Source organism: Pichia kudriavzevii, chromosome 5 (genome assembly GCF_003054445.1).
Source record: "Pichia kudriavzevii chromosome 5, complete sequence".
NCBI classification, from domain to species: Eukaryota; Fungi; Ascomycota; class Pichiomycetes; order Pichiales; family Pichiaceae; genus Pichia; species Pichia kudriavzevii.
The window spans coordinates 1,072,447-1,089,716 of record NC_042510.1 but is presented as its reverse complement, the minus strand read 5'-3'; the positions used below and the strand labels follow the sequence as shown (position 1 = coordinate 1,089,716).

General features: G+C 39.6%; 8 protein-coding genes across 8 annotated transcripts; 3 read left to right on the top strand and 5 right to left on the bottom strand.

Annotated features, from left to right (window-relative positions):
• Window positions 1–64: 64 nt before the first annotated feature.
• C5L36_0E05130 (uncharacterized protein) lies at window positions 65–2,443 on the bottom strand (the record flags this gene model as incomplete). Its single annotated transcript, XM_029468076.1, has 1 exon — window positions 65–2,443. One exon carries the CDS (start codon window positions 2,441–2,443, stop codon window positions 65–67), a length of 2,379 nt encoding a protein of 792 aa, XP_029323936.1.
• Window positions 2,444–2,783: 340 nt separating this feature from the next.
• C5L36_0E05120 (uncharacterized protein) lies at window positions 2,784–4,796 on the bottom strand (the record flags this gene model as incomplete). The annotated part of the gene is made up of 1 exon (XM_029468075.1): window positions 2,784–4,796. The coding sequence occupies one exon, from the start codon at window positions 4,794–4,796 to the stop codon at window positions 2,784–2,786; it is 2,013 nt and encodes a 670-aa protein (XP_029323935.1).
• Window positions 4,797–5,112: 316 nt separating this feature from the next.
• On the bottom strand, window positions 5,113–8,259 carry C5L36_0E05110 (uncharacterized protein; the record flags this gene model as incomplete). The annotated part of the gene is made up of 1 exon (XM_029468074.1): window positions 5,113–8,259. One exon carries the CDS (start codon window positions 8,257–8,259, stop codon window positions 5,113–5,115), a length of 3,147 nt encoding a protein of 1,048 aa, XP_029323934.1.
• Window positions 8,260–8,869: 610 nt separating this feature from the next.
• Window positions 8,870–10,885, top strand: C5L36_0E05100 (uncharacterized protein; the record flags this gene model as incomplete). The annotated part of the gene is made up of 1 exon (XM_029468073.1): window positions 8,870–10,885. The coding sequence occupies one exon, from the start codon at window positions 8,870–8,872 to the stop codon at window positions 10,883–10,885; it is 2,016 nt and encodes a 671-aa protein (XP_029323933.1).
• A 271-nt stretch (window positions 10,886–11,156) lies between these two features.
• On the top strand, window positions 11,157–12,203 carry C5L36_0E05090 (uncharacterized protein; the record flags this gene model as incomplete). The annotated part of the gene is made up of 1 exon (XM_029468072.1): window positions 11,157–12,203. The coding sequence occupies one exon, from the start codon at window positions 11,157–11,159 to the stop codon at window positions 12,201–12,203; it is 1,047 nt and encodes a 348-aa protein (XP_029323932.1).
• A 780-nt stretch (window positions 12,204–12,983) lies between these two features.
• C5L36_0E05080 (uncharacterized protein) lies at window positions 12,984–14,045 on the bottom strand (the record flags this gene model as incomplete). Its single annotated transcript, XM_029468071.1, has 1 exon — window positions 12,984–14,045. One exon carries the CDS (start codon window positions 14,043–14,045, stop codon window positions 12,984–12,986), a length of 1,062 nt encoding a protein of 353 aa, XP_029323931.1.
• A 249-nt stretch (window positions 14,046–14,294) lies between these two features.
• C5L36_0E05070 (uncharacterized protein) lies at window positions 14,295–15,344 on the bottom strand (the record flags this gene model as incomplete). The annotated part of the gene is made up of 1 exon (XM_029468070.1): window positions 14,295–15,344. One exon carries the CDS (start codon window positions 15,342–15,344, stop codon window positions 14,295–14,297), a length of 1,050 nt encoding a protein of 349 aa, XP_029323930.1.
• A 202-nt stretch (window positions 15,345–15,546) lies between these two features.
• Window positions 15,547–17,232, top strand: C5L36_0E05060 (uncharacterized protein; the record flags this gene model as incomplete). The annotated part of the gene is made up of 1 exon (XM_029468069.1): window positions 15,547–17,232. One exon carries the CDS (start codon window positions 15,547–15,549, stop codon window positions 17,230–17,232), a length of 1,686 nt encoding a protein of 561 aa, XP_029323929.1.
• Between the last annotated feature and the right edge of the window lie 38 nt (window positions 17,233–17,270).

The following is a 17,270-nucleotide window of genomic DNA, read 5'->3' as shown; positions in this document are numbered from 1 at the left end:
AAGAATTACCCTTATATTTGAAACAGCTAATATTATTATTAGTTAAGGATAACAATCAATAAGCTTAAGACCTTCTTTTGCCCTTTTTACCTTTAGAGGAAGCTTTATTGATTCTTTTAGTATTGTTATCGCTTCTATCTTTGCTGGTTTTCTTATAGCTACGTGTATTGCCTGCCTCTGCCAAGGCTTCTTCTCTCTTTCTCTTCTTACTATTCAGCTTCGATGTTTTGCCTAAGGTACTTTTTAATTTATTTTTTTCTTCTCTCTTCTCCTTTTCACTCATAAACCATGTTCTCTTAGGTCTACTCTGGATTTCATCTTTGTATTTCAACATGTTTTCACCCTTCTTTAGCTCCATTTCTGCAGCCAGCACGGCCTTTTCTTGTTTCTCTTCATCAATAATTTCATTTATCAGATCCTTCTTAGCATCAAGGATTTCATTAACACGATCGATTTCATCCCAATCTGCATTACGACCAACGGCCTTGCCCTTCTTGCTCTCTTCAACATTTTTGATAACCTCTCTAACAATAGCACGTTCCCTTTTTGCTTCACCTACAAAACTGATGGACATACCTTCTCTACCAGCTCTCGCTGTTCTACCAACTCTATGTAAGTAGATTTCGTGTGTCTTAGGCATATCGAAATTAACAACAACTTCAATTTTAGGGATATCCAAACCTCTCGCAGCTAAATCTGTACACAACAAAACAGGAACAGTTGAGTTTTTAAACAATGTGACACTCTTTAATCTTTGCTCTTGTGATAAACCACCATGTAATTCACCCACTCTAAGGCCCAATAACCCTAGCTTGATTCTCAACTTATGACACATATCCTTTGTGCTGACAAAAACAATGACTCTTTGTTTTGGGTCAAATCTGGACAAAATGGAATAGAGTAATGCTGGTTTTAATTCTTCTCTTTTTCTAATACGAACAAATTCTTGAACTAAACCACTAGCTGCAGTTTTTGGCGGATCAATCATGATTCTGACAGGTTTTTGAAGGGACCATGCGATAAGCTGCTTGATGGATGAATTCATCGTTGCAGAGAAAAGCATTGTTTGTCTTTTTCTTGGTAACAGTTCAACAATTTCCTGCATTTCCTTTTCAAATCCTTCTTCAAGCATACGATCAGCCTCGTCCATAATAACAATTTCGACATCATCCACAGAAAAAGATGGTGAATTTCTTATATGATCGATTAGTCTACCTGGGGTTGCAATGACAACATCAGGACGGGTTTTCAGTTGCTGCTCTTGTTGTCTCAAATTCAAACCACCCACAGCTAATCCGAAGGAAAGGTTACTAACATACTGACCTAATTTTTTACCAACGTCAGCCACTTGAATTGCTAATTCTCTTGTAGGGGTCAATACTATAACTCTAGTCTTTGCAACCTTGGCGGGTTTATACAGTAATCTTTCAATAATTGGGATCATATATGCTGCAGTTTTACCTGAACCAGTAACAGCGCCTGCAACTATATCTCTACCCAGCAGTGCGATTGGTATTGATGCAGATTGAATAGGTGTTGGAGAACTATAGTTTAGGGCAGTCAAAGATTTAAGGATTGGACGGGACAATTGAAGACTTTGAAATGATTTATGTGCTTGTTCCTTCGCAACTTGACCTTCATCTTCATCAAAATACTTTGAAATAGCTTCTGCAGAATCTTCGTTTTCGTTTTCCTCATTATCAGAATTACCAAGATCTAAATCAGAACCATTTTCTTTATCAATAGCACCTTCACCCGTGTTCTCAGTATCACTACTACCATCACTATCATTCTCACCATTAGAATCATCAGAATCATCATTGTTAGTGTTTTCTGAAACATCTATATCTTTTGGTGTTGCTCCCATTCCAAATCCATCTAGAGCTAACTCATCGTCATCGTCATCGTCATCGTCATCATCTTCATCGTTGTCTTCATCCTCACTTTCCTTATTGGTTTCCTCATCATGTTCGTCAGCTTCTTCATCATCGTCATGATTTCCACTCTCGTCATCTTTGTTGATTTTAACCTTACCAGACAAACCACCTTTCCTTCTGATAATATCGTCAAGATCAACATCTTTTTTCAGCCCGTCTTTAGACTGGTCTTTGTTGAGATCAAAATCCCAACCGTCGAAATTCGTTGTGGAACCTAAATCTTCGACAGAGAAAATGAAATCTGGGTTGAGGTCTTTGGAAACTTGGTTTTCCTTGTCATCTTCATCCTCTTCATCAGTGGCAGTATTTTTGGATTTAGACTTTTTCGCCTTTTTCTCCTTCTTATTTTTGGCTTTCTTAGAATTTTTCTCTTGAACCTTTTCAACTTCTTTATCTTGCACAATTTCGTCTTCTGAATCTAGATCTGGAACATCAGATTCTGAATCTGAAATTGTTGGAATAAAATCCGTGTTGAACTTCTTATGTGTAGTTTTCTTTTGAACCATACTATAATCAGTGAATTGTTTCCGCTTGACTCTAGATGACGTTCCGTTTGAAAGTAGTTGAAGTTGGAAAATTACAAAGTGAAAAACTAAAGGAAATTAAAATTTTTTTTTCTCTTCTTTGATGCGATATTTTGATGGAAATTTCCGCCGTATACACGCTTGTGATAATTTTGTAGGAACACAAACAAATTATTTGATCATGTAAGCACCGATGCTGTGCCAGTTATGAAGAACCTCCTAAGGTGCCCTTCAAGTAAAAACTCAATACACATATACATATATAGATACATACATATACATATATATATCCGAAATTCAAAATGATTTCAGTCCACCACCACTATTCATACACAAAATTACTGCTGAGACTTGCCCAATCAATGGATGTTTCTGAAATATACTGTTGATTATCCTTTTCTGTGTCTTCAAGGTTCAACATTTGGGTACGAATACGAATGTCTTCAAGGGTTTTAACTTGTTTTTTAACTTCTTCACTAACACTGTTCTTGGCAAAGAATTCTTCTGATACAGAAAGATTCATCGGGATATTTTCTGGAGATTCAGGCTTGCTGTCTGCTACCAAAATCCGCAAACCATCAACCCAAGTGTCTTTTAGAATTTTGGTATCAGTGTAGAATGAAAATATTCCTGTTTTGGTTATAACTTCCACGTGATTAACATCCATTCTTTCACTCTGTATGTTAATGAGGCTAGTATTGGATACATTCGGATTAAGGTTTGTAGCCTCAATAGCCAAGATACTTTTGAATTCAATATGAATACCGTCTTTGTCTAAATTAGGGGTGAAAGAAGATTTTTCAGGCCTCTTGGCAAATTCTTTGTATACAATAGATTGAGAGTTCGAATTAACCGTAAGAAAGTAGTGATGACTGTCTGAATACTCTAACGGGTTGGAAGAGTATACCCAAGATCCCTTACTTAGTTGGAAAAATCTCAGATCTTTAACAAGTGCTACTACTTGATGATGGATCAAATTCTCAAATGGTTCCATTTCGGTTTCCCATTTTTTGTTTAAATTCGAATGGATTTCTTTTAATTGCAGAGATTTTATTTTTTGGTAGTTAAAACTATCCACTGTCTCCAACAAGGTAACTATATCATATTCGTCGTCATCATAATCCCCTGTTTTTTCAATTTGTAACTGTTCGGATAGCCAATGAATAACTATGTTGACCATATTCAAAACCTTCTCAGTATCACCATCCTCAATTTTTGCCCCACTGAACAACCAACAACGAGTGCTCACGTTGAGTAAACTGAAAAGAAGGTCTGTGTTCCAATTACCAAATATTTTGTCAAATGATTTTGTTGTAGTGATTTCATCGTTTATTTTTGAAATAAACTTCAGAATTGGAAACTTGGAGGTCATGTTACATTCAACCAACATTTTCTTTAATGATCTTTTGGGTTGTTTTAAGATACCAACAAGAGTTAAAATGCTTAGCATTTCGGTATCAGAAGGAGCACTAACAATTCCAACTTCTTTGTACATTGATATAAGCTCTTTTACGATTGGATTTGTATCATCCGTAAACTTTTTAGCCCTTAACCACTTGTAAGTCAAATCCATACTTCCTCTCAAACCAGTCATCCCTTCAATTTCACCAATTCCCTTAACACATGATAATATGCCAAAGAAGTTTGAGTTATACAAAGAGCGCACCACATTTAGTAACCACTGCTCCTCCAAGATCAAGGAGTTTGCGTCATTTGATACTGATCCTATTGTTTCCATCAACCTGTACAGAACTTTGGCAACAAAATCAACAATGTTCAAGTTCATCCTTGAGTCAGCAAAAGTAACTCTAGCAGTTAGGTTTGCAAACAAAACATCACATCTGTTTACATCCTTACTAACTTGCTCACATAAGACACCCAACAGTACTCTAAACATGCCTTGTTTTCTAGTTTTTGGTAATACACCAGCGAGATAGGTTAAACAGATCCGCAGAACTCCACGTAAAATCTCAATAGGAATGTTTTCTACCAGAAGTAAATCGAACAATGATTTAAACAACTGACTGTCAAACAATTGAAAAAGTTGGTCCGATTTTGGAACGTAATCAAGGGTCTTTGTAAATATAATGATTTCATTTAAAACCTTGGTGCTTATGGGAGATGAGTCTTTATTCAATGCCACCAAGGCAATCAAGTCTTGGCGGAGGGCTGATATATAGGTAACAGCTGTAGCTTCATCAAGCTGTGTAGTATTCTGACCTCCTGCACTTGCACCAGCACCAGAATTTGCACTTGCACCAGCACCAGCACCAGAACCAGCCTGCGCTTTCAATTTTTTTAGATGTGCATGAATAGTGTTGTAGTCAACAGACATCTTGCAAAAAGTCAGATAATAGAAACTGGTACAATAGATGTGCCTGGATTACTATATTTACAAGAAAGAATCGCATGCTTAAATGCAGTCAACATGAACATTCTCATTATGAGTTTATTTTGGACTGCACATTTTTTTTTAACAGTTAAACGTTTTTTTCAATTCTCAATTTTCGATTTTCGAATTTCCATTTCCGTATTTATGGTTTTAGTATCTTCGATCTCTTATACACGCAGAAAGAACTGTCAAGAGACCGACTAGACAGATAGTTCTTCCTTGGGGTTCTTACTCTATGTAGTGTTTAATTATATGAGACCTATATGGCCGAAGCCTGACCGGCGTTCGATGTTTTAGGCTTAATTGGAGCTTGAGAAGCGTCTTGGACATTAGTCTCTTGATCCGATAATATGTTATTCTTAGCTTCCGGAACAACTAAATCACCGCCATTGAGAGTGGAAGTTTCGCCAGACTTAACGCTTGTATCTCCTGATTCGCCATTTGGTGTGGATCGCCCCGATTTAGAACCACTACTTTTCACCTCCTGAGTTGATTCCCCCCCTGTGCTATCTTTAGTTTCTATTTCTGACGTGTGTTCGGGGTCAGGTGTTTCTTGTGAATTAGGAGGTCTTTCAATTTTAGAGTCACCTGGGAGTTCCGTCTCATCTGTAATGCATCCACATTCTTGCAAGACTCGAGAGACAAGTCTACCATTGTCAACATCGTCTAATTTTTCCTTGAAAAACATGATATCTTTTCTGATTTGATTTCTGACAGCTGTTTTATCACTGGAATTATCAAGTATCTCGCTATATTTATCAATTAGGATCTTTTCATACACGTTGAAAATCCGCAACATGACTCCATCATATTCATGTGTAGGTAAATATCGTTGTACGCTTCTAGCGATTGTAAGGGTTTTCTTGACAATGGACTCCATGTATGGGTTCAGACCATCGCAAACAAATGAATCTCCAGTTGCTGCAACAGGTGCGATAATTGCCTGCGTCGTATCCTTCATTATGGCAACTAACTTGTCATAGATATCAGACACTTGATCACCAAATAGTGCTTTAACTTCATCGTATTCTTTCATCAAACTCTGTCTCGAAGATTCTGAGAGATCAAGTTCCGAGAGACAGGCACGTTCAATATCAGAGACTAGGTAACTCCAAAATCTGCAGACTTCTCCCGCCAATGCTAGATGTTTGGTGGTGACGTGCTTCAACCCTGCTGTTTTGGTAGCTTGTGCACCAAGGACAGATTGATGGATCTTCAAATTGATTGCTTTGAGCAATTCCGGAAGGTATGACTGTGAAACGACAGCCATATTCATACGGAAGTAATATATTAAAAATAGGTACGCCTTGATTATATTCAAAATGGAAGCCACTGATGTCGGTAAAATATAGTGTTGACCATGCAGGTTTAAAGTTTTCCTTTTTTCTGTTACATTATGGGTATAAGATTGCTGCGGTTGGTCAAAGTCAATGTTTAGACCCCTTACCCATTCAGACATGTCGAAATTACCTTCGGAAGCACTGTTGATCAACTCAATTGTTTTCTGTGATTCGAGTGGTAAACCATCGTCTTTCCATACTTCCGCCTCAATCAAATCAATACAGTTCTTCAAGTTCGACTTATGGAATTGTTGTATAAATAGGAATAGCTGTCTTTGAATAATGTCTTTAAGAATAGGTTCATTGACCATGCCTTTAGAAACAATTTCACATTCCGTGAGGAAGCTTGTAGTGAGTCTGTGAAACCTTAGAAAGTAATTGAGAGACAGAAAGGCATTTTGTTGTTCCCTTATTTTGATGACTTTAGATATCCGACGTTGGATCGAGTTGATTACAGAACTGATGGCATTAGTGATGTCCAAATCCATGATGATGTCTGGTTGAGCCTTAAGGATCTGAGGGTCAACATTATTTAAAACGTCGATTGCGGTTGTCAAGAGAATGTTCTTGTGGACCGTCAACCTCCTGAAAGATTCAGAAAATTGGGTAAAATCAGAGACAAGTAGATTCTCAAATTCCTTGGGTGTCATATTCTTCAAAAGATCTGCAAGTATGAGTGTGCTGTTCATGTGTGCAGTAGTAGTTGCCGATATGGACCTTGAATCGGTACTTTGATTCTCATTGACATTGTGAGAGTCGGATGGAAGATTTTCTTTAAAAATATTCTTGAGTTCATTTGAAAATCTCTCCTCGTAGAGCTTGAAAGCAGAAGATAGTTCGCCACATCTAGCCAAACCTTTCAAATAAATTAGAATTGTTGACTTGAATTCATCTGAGACTATGTTATAATTATCCACTTTTTTGTTGCCGAGTAACCGTTGTAGAACATCTTCTCGATCAATTGTATCATAAGTGGATCTCAAATCATCGAGCAAATAATTTGCAAATAGTTTTGCATATGATTTACCAGTATCTGAGACCAAATTGGACAATTGTCGCTTCAAGGGGATCAATGCTGGCAACTTATTCAAATCTCTCAAAGGGTATTTCCAATCTTGAGTCAAGTTTGTAATCAAAGGATGCGGTGGAACGTTACCTCTAATCATTGCAAATACGGAATCAATCACGTACAGACACTTGTCATAGTCTCCCCTATAATAGTTTTCCTCGGCAATATCGGATTGTTTCAAAATGGCCTTGATTTGTAAGACTACCTGGTTGAACTTTCCGATATTTTGATATTTCTGCAGCATGTGAATGATTTTTTCACCTCTTTCTATTTTACTCTCTTGAGCCTGTTCCAGGAGATGCTGCATCTCATCTAAGTTGGAGTTCAACTGTTTGGAGGAGTTGACAATCTGTTTGAGGTCATCCAAAGCGCTAAAGAAATCATCGCTAGAATTTGAGATTTCGTGGACTAGGTGAATTTCGACGATATCCATATAAGAGGACAACTTATCCTGTAACTCTTCATGATCTAGGACGCGTTTCCCATTTTGTGGTTCAATCAACGAGAGGAATTGGGCATTTCCTGTGACTTTATTAAAGATCCTTGGGTCGTCCAGTCTGAAGTCATCATGGAAATAAAATTCCGGAACATGGGATAAACTGTTGATGTCCAAGAGGGCCTCGTTTCCTGACAATGTTTTCAAGGACTGGGTGGTCAATGATTTGTTTGAAATGAAGTAGTCATAATCCTCAGCAATTCTACTAGAGTATCCATCAAAGACGTCATTATCCACCGTGTCGAGGGGGGTCAATTTAGTCCGTGGGATATCTCTAGCGGTAGGTCCGTTCAAAGAGACCACCGTCGATGTTGAGTTCAAGGAGAGCAGGCCTGTGGTCGTCGATTTGCGTTTGTAGTTGACGTTTTTCACTAGGTTGTGGATTGCGTTGACGGAATCCGGGAGCAGATGGTCCTCTGAGGTAATGATGTCTGTATGATCTCCCGTTTCGGTTGCCGAAAACGACAGCGATGCCACAGAGAGGGTGTCTGTTAAAGGCATTGTTAGTGACACGTCAAATAGATGATAAAGTGATGGGAATCGTTATAAAAGGTTATACTCTTTGTATTTGTAATTGTCTATGACAGTTTTGGCAATTTTATACCATGGAATTTTAAGATCTTTACATTTCATGCATTCGCATCTAACTTTACCTCCCCCCTCCCCCTCTTCCTCTCCCCCCACCCAGTCATTACTCCTTTTGGAAGGAGGTAGAAGAATAGCCGAAAAAGAAAAAAACAAAAAAAAAAGGCTTAATTTGTAAAGGCGCCAAAACCACTTGGCCATGGGCGTGAGGCACCTGTGTTCGAACCGCCGAGCCGGCTAATCCGGATCCGTTATAAGTTTTTCTCGAAGTTTCTTAGTTTTTCTCAGTTTTTCCAATTTCCCCCATTTTCCCTCATTTCTCCCCTTTCGGACACGTCGAAACTTTCCTTGTCGCAGAGATTTGCATTGACGTGTTCACTTGGATGGATCTGTTTATAAACATGACTTTGCCACCGTTACCATTTTAATTTGGCAGATTTGTATTGTTGCTTTTTAAATCTTTGGATTCTTAATAGTTAGACAGAGTGTTAAACAGTTATACAGAGTGTTAAACAATTATACAGAAATGTTTAAGAAACAATACTCGGTGTTGGCGGTGTTGTTATACGCCATTGTGCTGTTTGTTTTACCATTTGCTTCAAATGTTCAAGTTGATGCTGATTCTGAGAATTACGGAACTGTTGTTGGTATTGATTTGGGTACTACGTATTCATGTGTTGGTGTGATGAAGAATGGACGTGTTGAGATTCTGGCGAATGATCAGGGTAACAGAATTACGCCATCGTATGTTGCCTTTACGGAGAACAACGAGAGATTGGTTGGAGATGCGGCAAAGAACCAGGCTGCATCGAATCCTCATAATACCATCTTTGACATCAAGAGACTAATTGGCCAGCGGTTTTCAGACAAGGTGATCCAAAGAGAAATTAAGCATTTGCCTTATAAGATTGTCGATCAAGATGACAGGCCTGTTGTTAAGGTGGAATATAATGGTGAGGAAAAGACATTTACAGCTGAAGAAATTTCTGCAATGATTTTAGGTAAGATGAAATCCATTGCTGAAGATTACCTTGGTAAGAAGGTCACTCATGCTGTTGTTACTGTTCCAGCTTATTTCAATGATGCGCAAAGACAAGCTACTAAGGATGCCGGTACTATTGCGGGCTTGACTGTTTTAAGAATTGTCAATGAACCAACTGCAGCGGCTATTGCCTATGGATTAGATAAGGGAGAAGAGGAGAGACAAATTATTGTCTATGATTTAGGTGGTGGTACCTTTGATGTCTCTTTATTAAGCATTGCCGGTGGTGCCTTTGAAGTTTTAGCGACCTCTGGTGATACCCATCTAGGTGGTGAAGATTTCGATTATAGAGTCGTTAAGCATTTCATCAAGGTCTTCAAGAAGAAACACAATATTGATATTTCAAGTAATCCAAGGGCTTTAGCTAAATTAAAGAGAGAAGTTGAAAAGGCAAAGAGAACTTTATCTTCTCAAATGTCCACTAGAATTGAAATCGATTCATTTGTTGATGGTATTGATTTCTCAGAACAATTGACTAGGGCCAAATTCGAAGAACTTAATATAGAATTATTTAAAAAGACTTTGAAACCAGTCCAACAAGTTTTAGATGATGCCAAGGTTAAGGCAAGTGAAATTGATGATATTGTTCTTGTTGGTGGTTCTACCAGAATTCCTAAAGTCCAAGAGTTATTGGAAAAATTCTTCAATGGTAAGAAGATCTCCAAGGGTATCAATCCTGATGAAGCTGTTGCCTATGGTGCTGCCGTTCAAGCAGGTGTCTTATCTGGTGAAGAAGGTGTCGAAGATATCGTTTTGATTGATGTCAATCCTTTAACTTTAGGTATTGAAACCACTGGTGGTGTTATGACTACCTTGATCAAGAGAAATACTCCAATTCCAACAAAGAAATCTCAAATTTTCTCTACTGCCGTTGATAACCAGAATGCCGTTCTGATCCAAATCTATGAAGGTGAAAGAGCAATGGTGAAGGACAACAACTTATTGGGTAAGTTTGAATTAACAGGTATTCCACCTGCTCCAAGAGGTGTTCCACAAATTGAGGTTACCTTTACCCTTGACTCCAATGGTATTCTCAAGGTTTCAGCTCTGGATAAGGGTACCGGTAAATCCAACTCCATTACTATTTCCAACGATAAGTCCAGATTGACACAAGAAGAAATCGAGCGTATGGTTGAAGAAGGTGAGAAGTATGCCGAACAGGATGAAGAATTGAGAAAGACCATCCTCGCTAAGAACGAACTAGAGAACCAGGCTCATAACTTGAAGAACCAAATCAACGATGAGGATGGATGGGGTGCTAAATTGGATGCTGAAGATAAAGAAACGTTATTGGAGGCTGTTGAAGAAGCAATTAGTTTTATTGAGGAGAATGGTGAAACTGCATCCTTAGAAGAGTTCCAAGAAGAACAAGAAAAATTAACCAAGGTTGTCTCTCCTATTGTCTCCAAGATGTATGCTTCCGAAGGTGGAGCTAGTGAAGGCTACCATGACGAAGAGGAAGATGATGACGAAGATGATTGGGACCATGACGAATTGTGATTGCTTTTTTTTTCTTTCTTTCTTGAAAGTCCTATATAGTATGGTCAAATCGTAAATGTATAAATTCCCCTTTAAGTAATGAAAAGATAATAACAAAATCGAGGAGAATAGGAAAAAAAAAACGAGTGGGAAAAGAAGATCTCCCTCTTTTGTTTGTAGGGTTCCCCCCCACAGTAGTTTACGTGTTTTCACTTATTCACGTTGAGAGTTTCACCAATCCTCCATATACGTTGCCCTAGACTACGAGGAGTTTGATTTGGTTAAGAGTGTGATGGAAGACGATCCCGAATTACGTTTGAAAGTCCAGGATCCGACTTTTACTTACAGCCCTGGAGCTGAAGCGTTGTCTACGAAGCCACAGCGGGAGTCTATGGTTGACAAGGCCAGACAAGCGGGGAAAGATCCTCCCTCCTCGGTGACAAGTGTCGATATTGAGAGGCTGATGTCTGCGAAGGAGCTAACGTTGGATGTCTCTGGTACGGAAGCGATGGCGTTGCTCTACAGGATGGTTGAATCATTGATTTCGTTGAGCAACCGGATAGAGGATGGTGAATTGAGTGAGTCTGTTGTTGTTGAGTCCATATTCAACGTGTGGGAGAGCAAGCATCTTCCGGCAGCGTTCTTAGAGGAGGCGATAGGGTATAGCCATCGCAAGAATGAGATGGAGAGAATGAAGATAATTTCAAAATCGCAGGAGGAGCTGGGAGTGTCATTAAGGAAGAAGTCAATGATCATGTCCAACTTCGAGGAGGCGTCAGGACCCGAGGGGGGAAGTCCGAGATTAAGGGAGTACATTGCAGCGGAAGTTGGGAGTTATGAACCGTGTTGTGATGAGGAGACCCGGAAATGGTTGTCCAAGAAGTTCTATTTAAAGAATGCACCTAATATGGAGATTTCAGCATATATCGATCGGATCAACCGCAACCTTGATATATCTGGAGCAGTTGCTCTCTGTGCTGGATGGTTCCTATTCAAGTTTGTCTTTAACATACGAAGCATGGAGAAAAAAATCAGAGACGTTCCACTAGTACCTCATGGTGGGGGGACAATGGAGAGAGTTTCCAAACGAAATGCCTTTAGACTGATACTCACAAGTATACGGTTGGCCTCCAAGCTCATTGAAGATAAGAATTACAAACAAGGTTACTATTGCCGAGTCACGGGTCTTCAAAAGACGAGTGATTTGTTTCGTCTAGAGCTGGCAATGGGATATGGGTTGGAGTGGGGGCTGTTTGTGAATGAGAAGGTATTAAAACGGTACTTGATCCATCTAGACCAGCTCCTGCTAGTCTCTGCCAACAGTGAAATGGGAGAGTAGCTCTAACATGTTTTAAAGAAACCCTGACTTTGGTCTGAAGAACAAAAAAAAAAAAGACAAGGAGGAAAAGACAGGTGGAAAAAAACAAAAAAAAAAAAAGTTTCATTCAACTGGAATTGGGGAATCTCATTTTTTTTCTTTCTTCTTTTCCTATAAAAGGAATACAGTCCGCCCCTTCCTTTTTTTATTTAGTGGTTTGTCTTATGTGAGAGGTTTACTACTTCTTTGGTTGGTCTTTCAGTAGGGACAGTCTTTATGCGATAACGGTACCGCATGGATTGTCTGATCTGTAAGGCAGGTGATAATGATGAATGTTTTGTTATATGTTTTTTTCTGGCATCTCTAATGTTAGCCTGGTTTGATCACCATGGCAATGAATACAACCCTTGACTACTATCTGATACACCGGCTTTACTTTTCCTACTGTTTTGTTGCATCCAGTTTGAATTTGTCATTTGTTTTCTAGTTTGTAGAATAGACACGTCAACCTATTAATTGCTTATACAGCAGCTGTGGGCATTCCACCCACGTGTTGCAGCTTACTTACGTATACAGATTATCCTCTCTATGGACTCCCTAGGTACTGGCTGAAGTATGGGTGCGTGGCACCTTGTGATGCGCCGTAACGTCCAGCTACGATGGATGCTGTTTGCATTGTGCTGGTGTTCAAGACAAGTTAAAGAGGATTTGGAACTTTTTGGCCGTTAATGCATTCCACAGAATAGAGTTTCACGCATGTAGGAGAAGCATGACAGCTCTGGGGTTCATGGCGACACGTTTTCAAGCCGTCCATAACACGCCTTCGGTGCTCCTTATTTCCTCAATGGAGGTACTCTCTAATGGTTTGACCTCAGTGTTAGTTTGGCCATTGATTTTGCTATTCTCTTGGCCTTGCTGTTGAACCTCTTTTCCATTTCCGTGGCCAGGTTTGCCCCCCCTAGGATTCCTCCTGTACTTTTTCTTCTTAGTCCCAGCATTCTTCTTCTTCTTTGTTTCCGTACTCTCAACGAGCTTTCCCGAAACAGGGTCAAATAAAACCTTGGAAGTTGCAGTTCCTGAATACTCATCAAACTCTTTGGTGATTTCATTAACAGACTTGACAGTCAGCCCAAAGCTTTTCAGCCAGATTGCAGTGGTAGCATCTTCGCAAATCACCTGCCATTGTATCTTAGGAGACCTCTTATTTTCAATGTACTGTTTCTGAATACATGATCTGATCAAATACTTAAGACGAATGGGGACGACTGCTTTGTCTTTCGTTTGTACTTGTACATTATTCAACTGATGTTTGTCTTGCTTCGAAACGTTGAACGTGCCGGGAATGTTGTTTCCAAATACACCAATGACTTTCTTTTGAGTGTCTACCCCCAACTGACCCTGAGTGGATGACCCATTTATAGGTTTTGGCATATCCTTCACTAATGGCGTACTTCTTCTATATCCCGATGCAATCTGCCAAGAAGGACCCACATTGTTCTCTGTTTCCAGGATGAAGGTTACTGGAGACGGGGTTTTTCCAGTTAGAGGTCCGTCTGTAGTTGTGGATTGGGATTTCATCTGATTGTAAGTTTCGAAATCTGTGAAATCCTTCTCATTCTCAAACCCGTCAAATACACCCGATATTTGCTCATCAATAAACCTGATGCTTTCACGTGCATTCGCTGAGATTAGTGGATTGAAGACCTTCTTGAGAAAGTCCAGTTCCTTCAACGTGTAGAGTGGCACATAGAATACAATCTGGAATTGATTTTGCCTCTGCGCAGTAGCAACCCATTCCTTGATCTTGCCCACACCACCGTACACAAGGGCACTCGGATCTAGAATGTAGTGATATACAGTCATGCTGGCGGGACCCTCTTGAACAAATAATAAAGAAAGGAAAGAACTATAGGACGTTAACTTATATTTTTGCTTGTCGGATATACAAAATGTGAAATTTGATGTAGATTTCTACTGTACGTATTTCCCGTTTGAGAACGCACTTGTTTCCAGATCAACGTCTGAATTGGAGTTACATCAAATGTAATCTTCTATTAAATAAGCACTTATGTACAGAGGGGGAGGGGGATACACAGTTTATCCCTACCGGGTTTACACATCATCAAAGTAAGAGTCGGCAGTAGCGTATGTTTCAAGCCTGGTATCTGGCTTGAACGGCCAGTAGTAATAGTCATTGGACAGCGCCACCCATTCTTCGTTAGTGACCATGCTGACCTTCTTGTTCAGTACTTCCTCTGGTATGATGTCTACAAAGTAGTCTTCGGCACCAGGACCAAGAACATGCAGTTTTTCCCTGATTAATGCACCAGGAGTGCAAAATAGTTTGTGGATTATGAGGTGCAATTCGTCCTGATGGTCGATTTTGTATTTTCTGTGGTTGGATTGCAACTCAACCAAACATACCTCTCCTTCGTAGTCGTTGTACGGCAAGGGCACGTAATCCATGCCACCCAAGAGTCTTTGTGCTTTTGCATTTTTCAGTTGTTCGGAACATGCAATGACTCTTATATCAGAATAAAGGTTGGCCATCATTGAGTTTGTTCTTCTATGCAGTGAACCGAGAGGACCTAGATATTTCAACACTTCCATAGGCGTGGTCCAGGCTAGAAACTTCACACCACCGTATCTGAAAATGGAGGTTCTGACTTCATTGTAATAGATACATGTTCGCAATGCGCTTGCCTGTGTAGTCGACATGAAATCACCTACAAATAGAAGAGAGTCGTTGACGGGCTCTTCAGTGAATCTTGGCTCTATTAGCTTCTGCTCGAGCGGCTTGGTTAGCAGGTTTGCCTTGACTGTAGACGAAACCGAATTTTTCAAAACGTGGAAGTTGGCCATCTCTGTCTCTGTCTTTTGGATCCTCTCCCAAAACTTTTGCGACGACTGTCCATCGGGATATATCAAATGATGTATTGGCTTTAGCTTGGTATTTAAATAGTAGGTCAGCGGGGAAATGCGGGCGTTGTAGTCAATAATATTAACCTTGTTTTTCCCATATACTTCTTCCAGCCCTAGTTTTTGGAGAATTTGATTATAGGTTTCGTCGTCATAGAGGAACCTAAATCCCTTGATTTTCTTCTCCCCCAGGAGATCCAAGGCACCACGGATTGTCTTCTGTGAAGTATAGAACTTTTGCATCTTATAGCGGGCTGTTTATTCTAATGTAAAATTCGAAATACTGCTAGGCAAAATTGTGCCAATGTAACATGTCTGAGAGTTAAAGAAAAATTTCCGCATCATTATAAGTTTATTGACAGAGTTGGTAGGTTTTTTTGAATCTATATGTAGTTCAAATATCGCATATTTAACCATAGACAAAGGAACTTCTTCAGAAGGCACCATGGCAAAAATAAAGCTCAAACTATCATCCAAGCCTGAAGAAGATGTGGGTGCAGAATCTCCCAAGATCACAATAAAGCCCCTCAAATCTAAAAAGACTGTAGCATTACCGAAGATTAAATTAAAGACACCCTCATCGACATCGACGCCTGACGTTAAATTCAAAACATTAGAAACTGGAGCAACGACCAACTCTTTTATACCTGACACAGAGATCAAGCTGAAAACTCCCAAGATCAAGGTGAAACCAGCAAAGCTACCAGGTAATGGATATGATTCGGAGGATCCTGATCGAGAAGAAGATCCGCTTGTTGAAGAGGCAATAGTTGTAAGATTTCTTCCAGATGAGAACCTTGATATTGTACGATCCGATGAATCTCAGGTGTCAATTACGTGGAAGGATAAGAGAAGGGCTGTTGTAAGCATCGGAGACGCACTATATGCTGCTAAATTAGTCAATTTACCAACAGTGTCCGAAGTTCATAAATCAGTTGACAGGAAAAATCTGTACAAGACAGTCGATGTGTCTCAGATGCTATTGGTAATCAAAAGAATTAGTGATAGATCTGAAATCAGTAGTTTGAAAGTGGATAAAGAAGCAGGTGAGACGTATCCAGATGGGTTGACCACTCCTATGGAGGGCATTAAGGAGAAGTTTGATAAGAAATATGAAACTTTGGTGATTCAAAATGTAGAGGATGAAGTTGCAAAGCTGTTAAAGATGGATGAGGAAGCTGAAAGCTCGGTGTTTGAATTCATCGATGCGGAAGAAGAGAACCTAACACCAGTAGGTATAATTGAAGACAGGCTGAGAAACAAAAGAGCCAAAAAGGAAAAGAAGAAAAGAAAAAGGGAAATGGAAAAACAGCAGAGAGTCAACCAGCAATCGAGCAATCTGCCTGGTATATCTGAATCTGGTTCTGTTCTTAAAGACGATGAAGAATTGAATCTAAATGACCAATTTGAAGATATTGACGATGAGCTAGACAGGTTGATGGAAGAAGGTGGTAAGGAAGATGATGCGGAAGAAGGAGATGAAGATGACGACGATGAAGATGACGACGACGATGAAGAGGAAGAAGAGGAAGAGGAGGAAGTAGAAGAAGAAGAGATTGATGCCGCTCCAACACCTGCCTCTGTCAAGGCGGAAAGCGATGATGAGGATGATGAGGATGATGAAGATGATGACGATGTGGTAGGTCCGGCGATCCGGAATGGGGACGGAGAAGCTGATGAGGTTGCCCAACATAGTGCTTTGCTTCACGAAGAAATATCAGAATTGGAATCAACGATTGCTCAGAAGGAGAAGGACCTAGCCAAGGCATTCAATCCAATTATGAAGAATAGGATTACTGATGTTATTAGTAGATTACAACAAGAATTAGAAATGAAGAGGACACAGGTGGCTGAAGTGGATGCAGAAAAGAAACGGGAGGAAGATGCAAAGACAATATCAGGAAATACACAAAAGAATGCCAATCAGGATGCAGAAGAAGGAGAAGAAGAAGAAGAGGAAGAAGAAGAAGCAGAAGATGTTGATGTTGATGTTGATGAGAAAAATGATGAAACCGACGATAATGCCGGTGCAGAAGAGGATGAAGATGAAGATGGTGTTGGGGATAAAGATACTTCAATCCATGAAACAGGCGAAGACAATGATGAAGACGAATATGACGACTTGTTTTAATTTGAGATTCCTGTGTGTGTATATTAAATGTTGTAAAT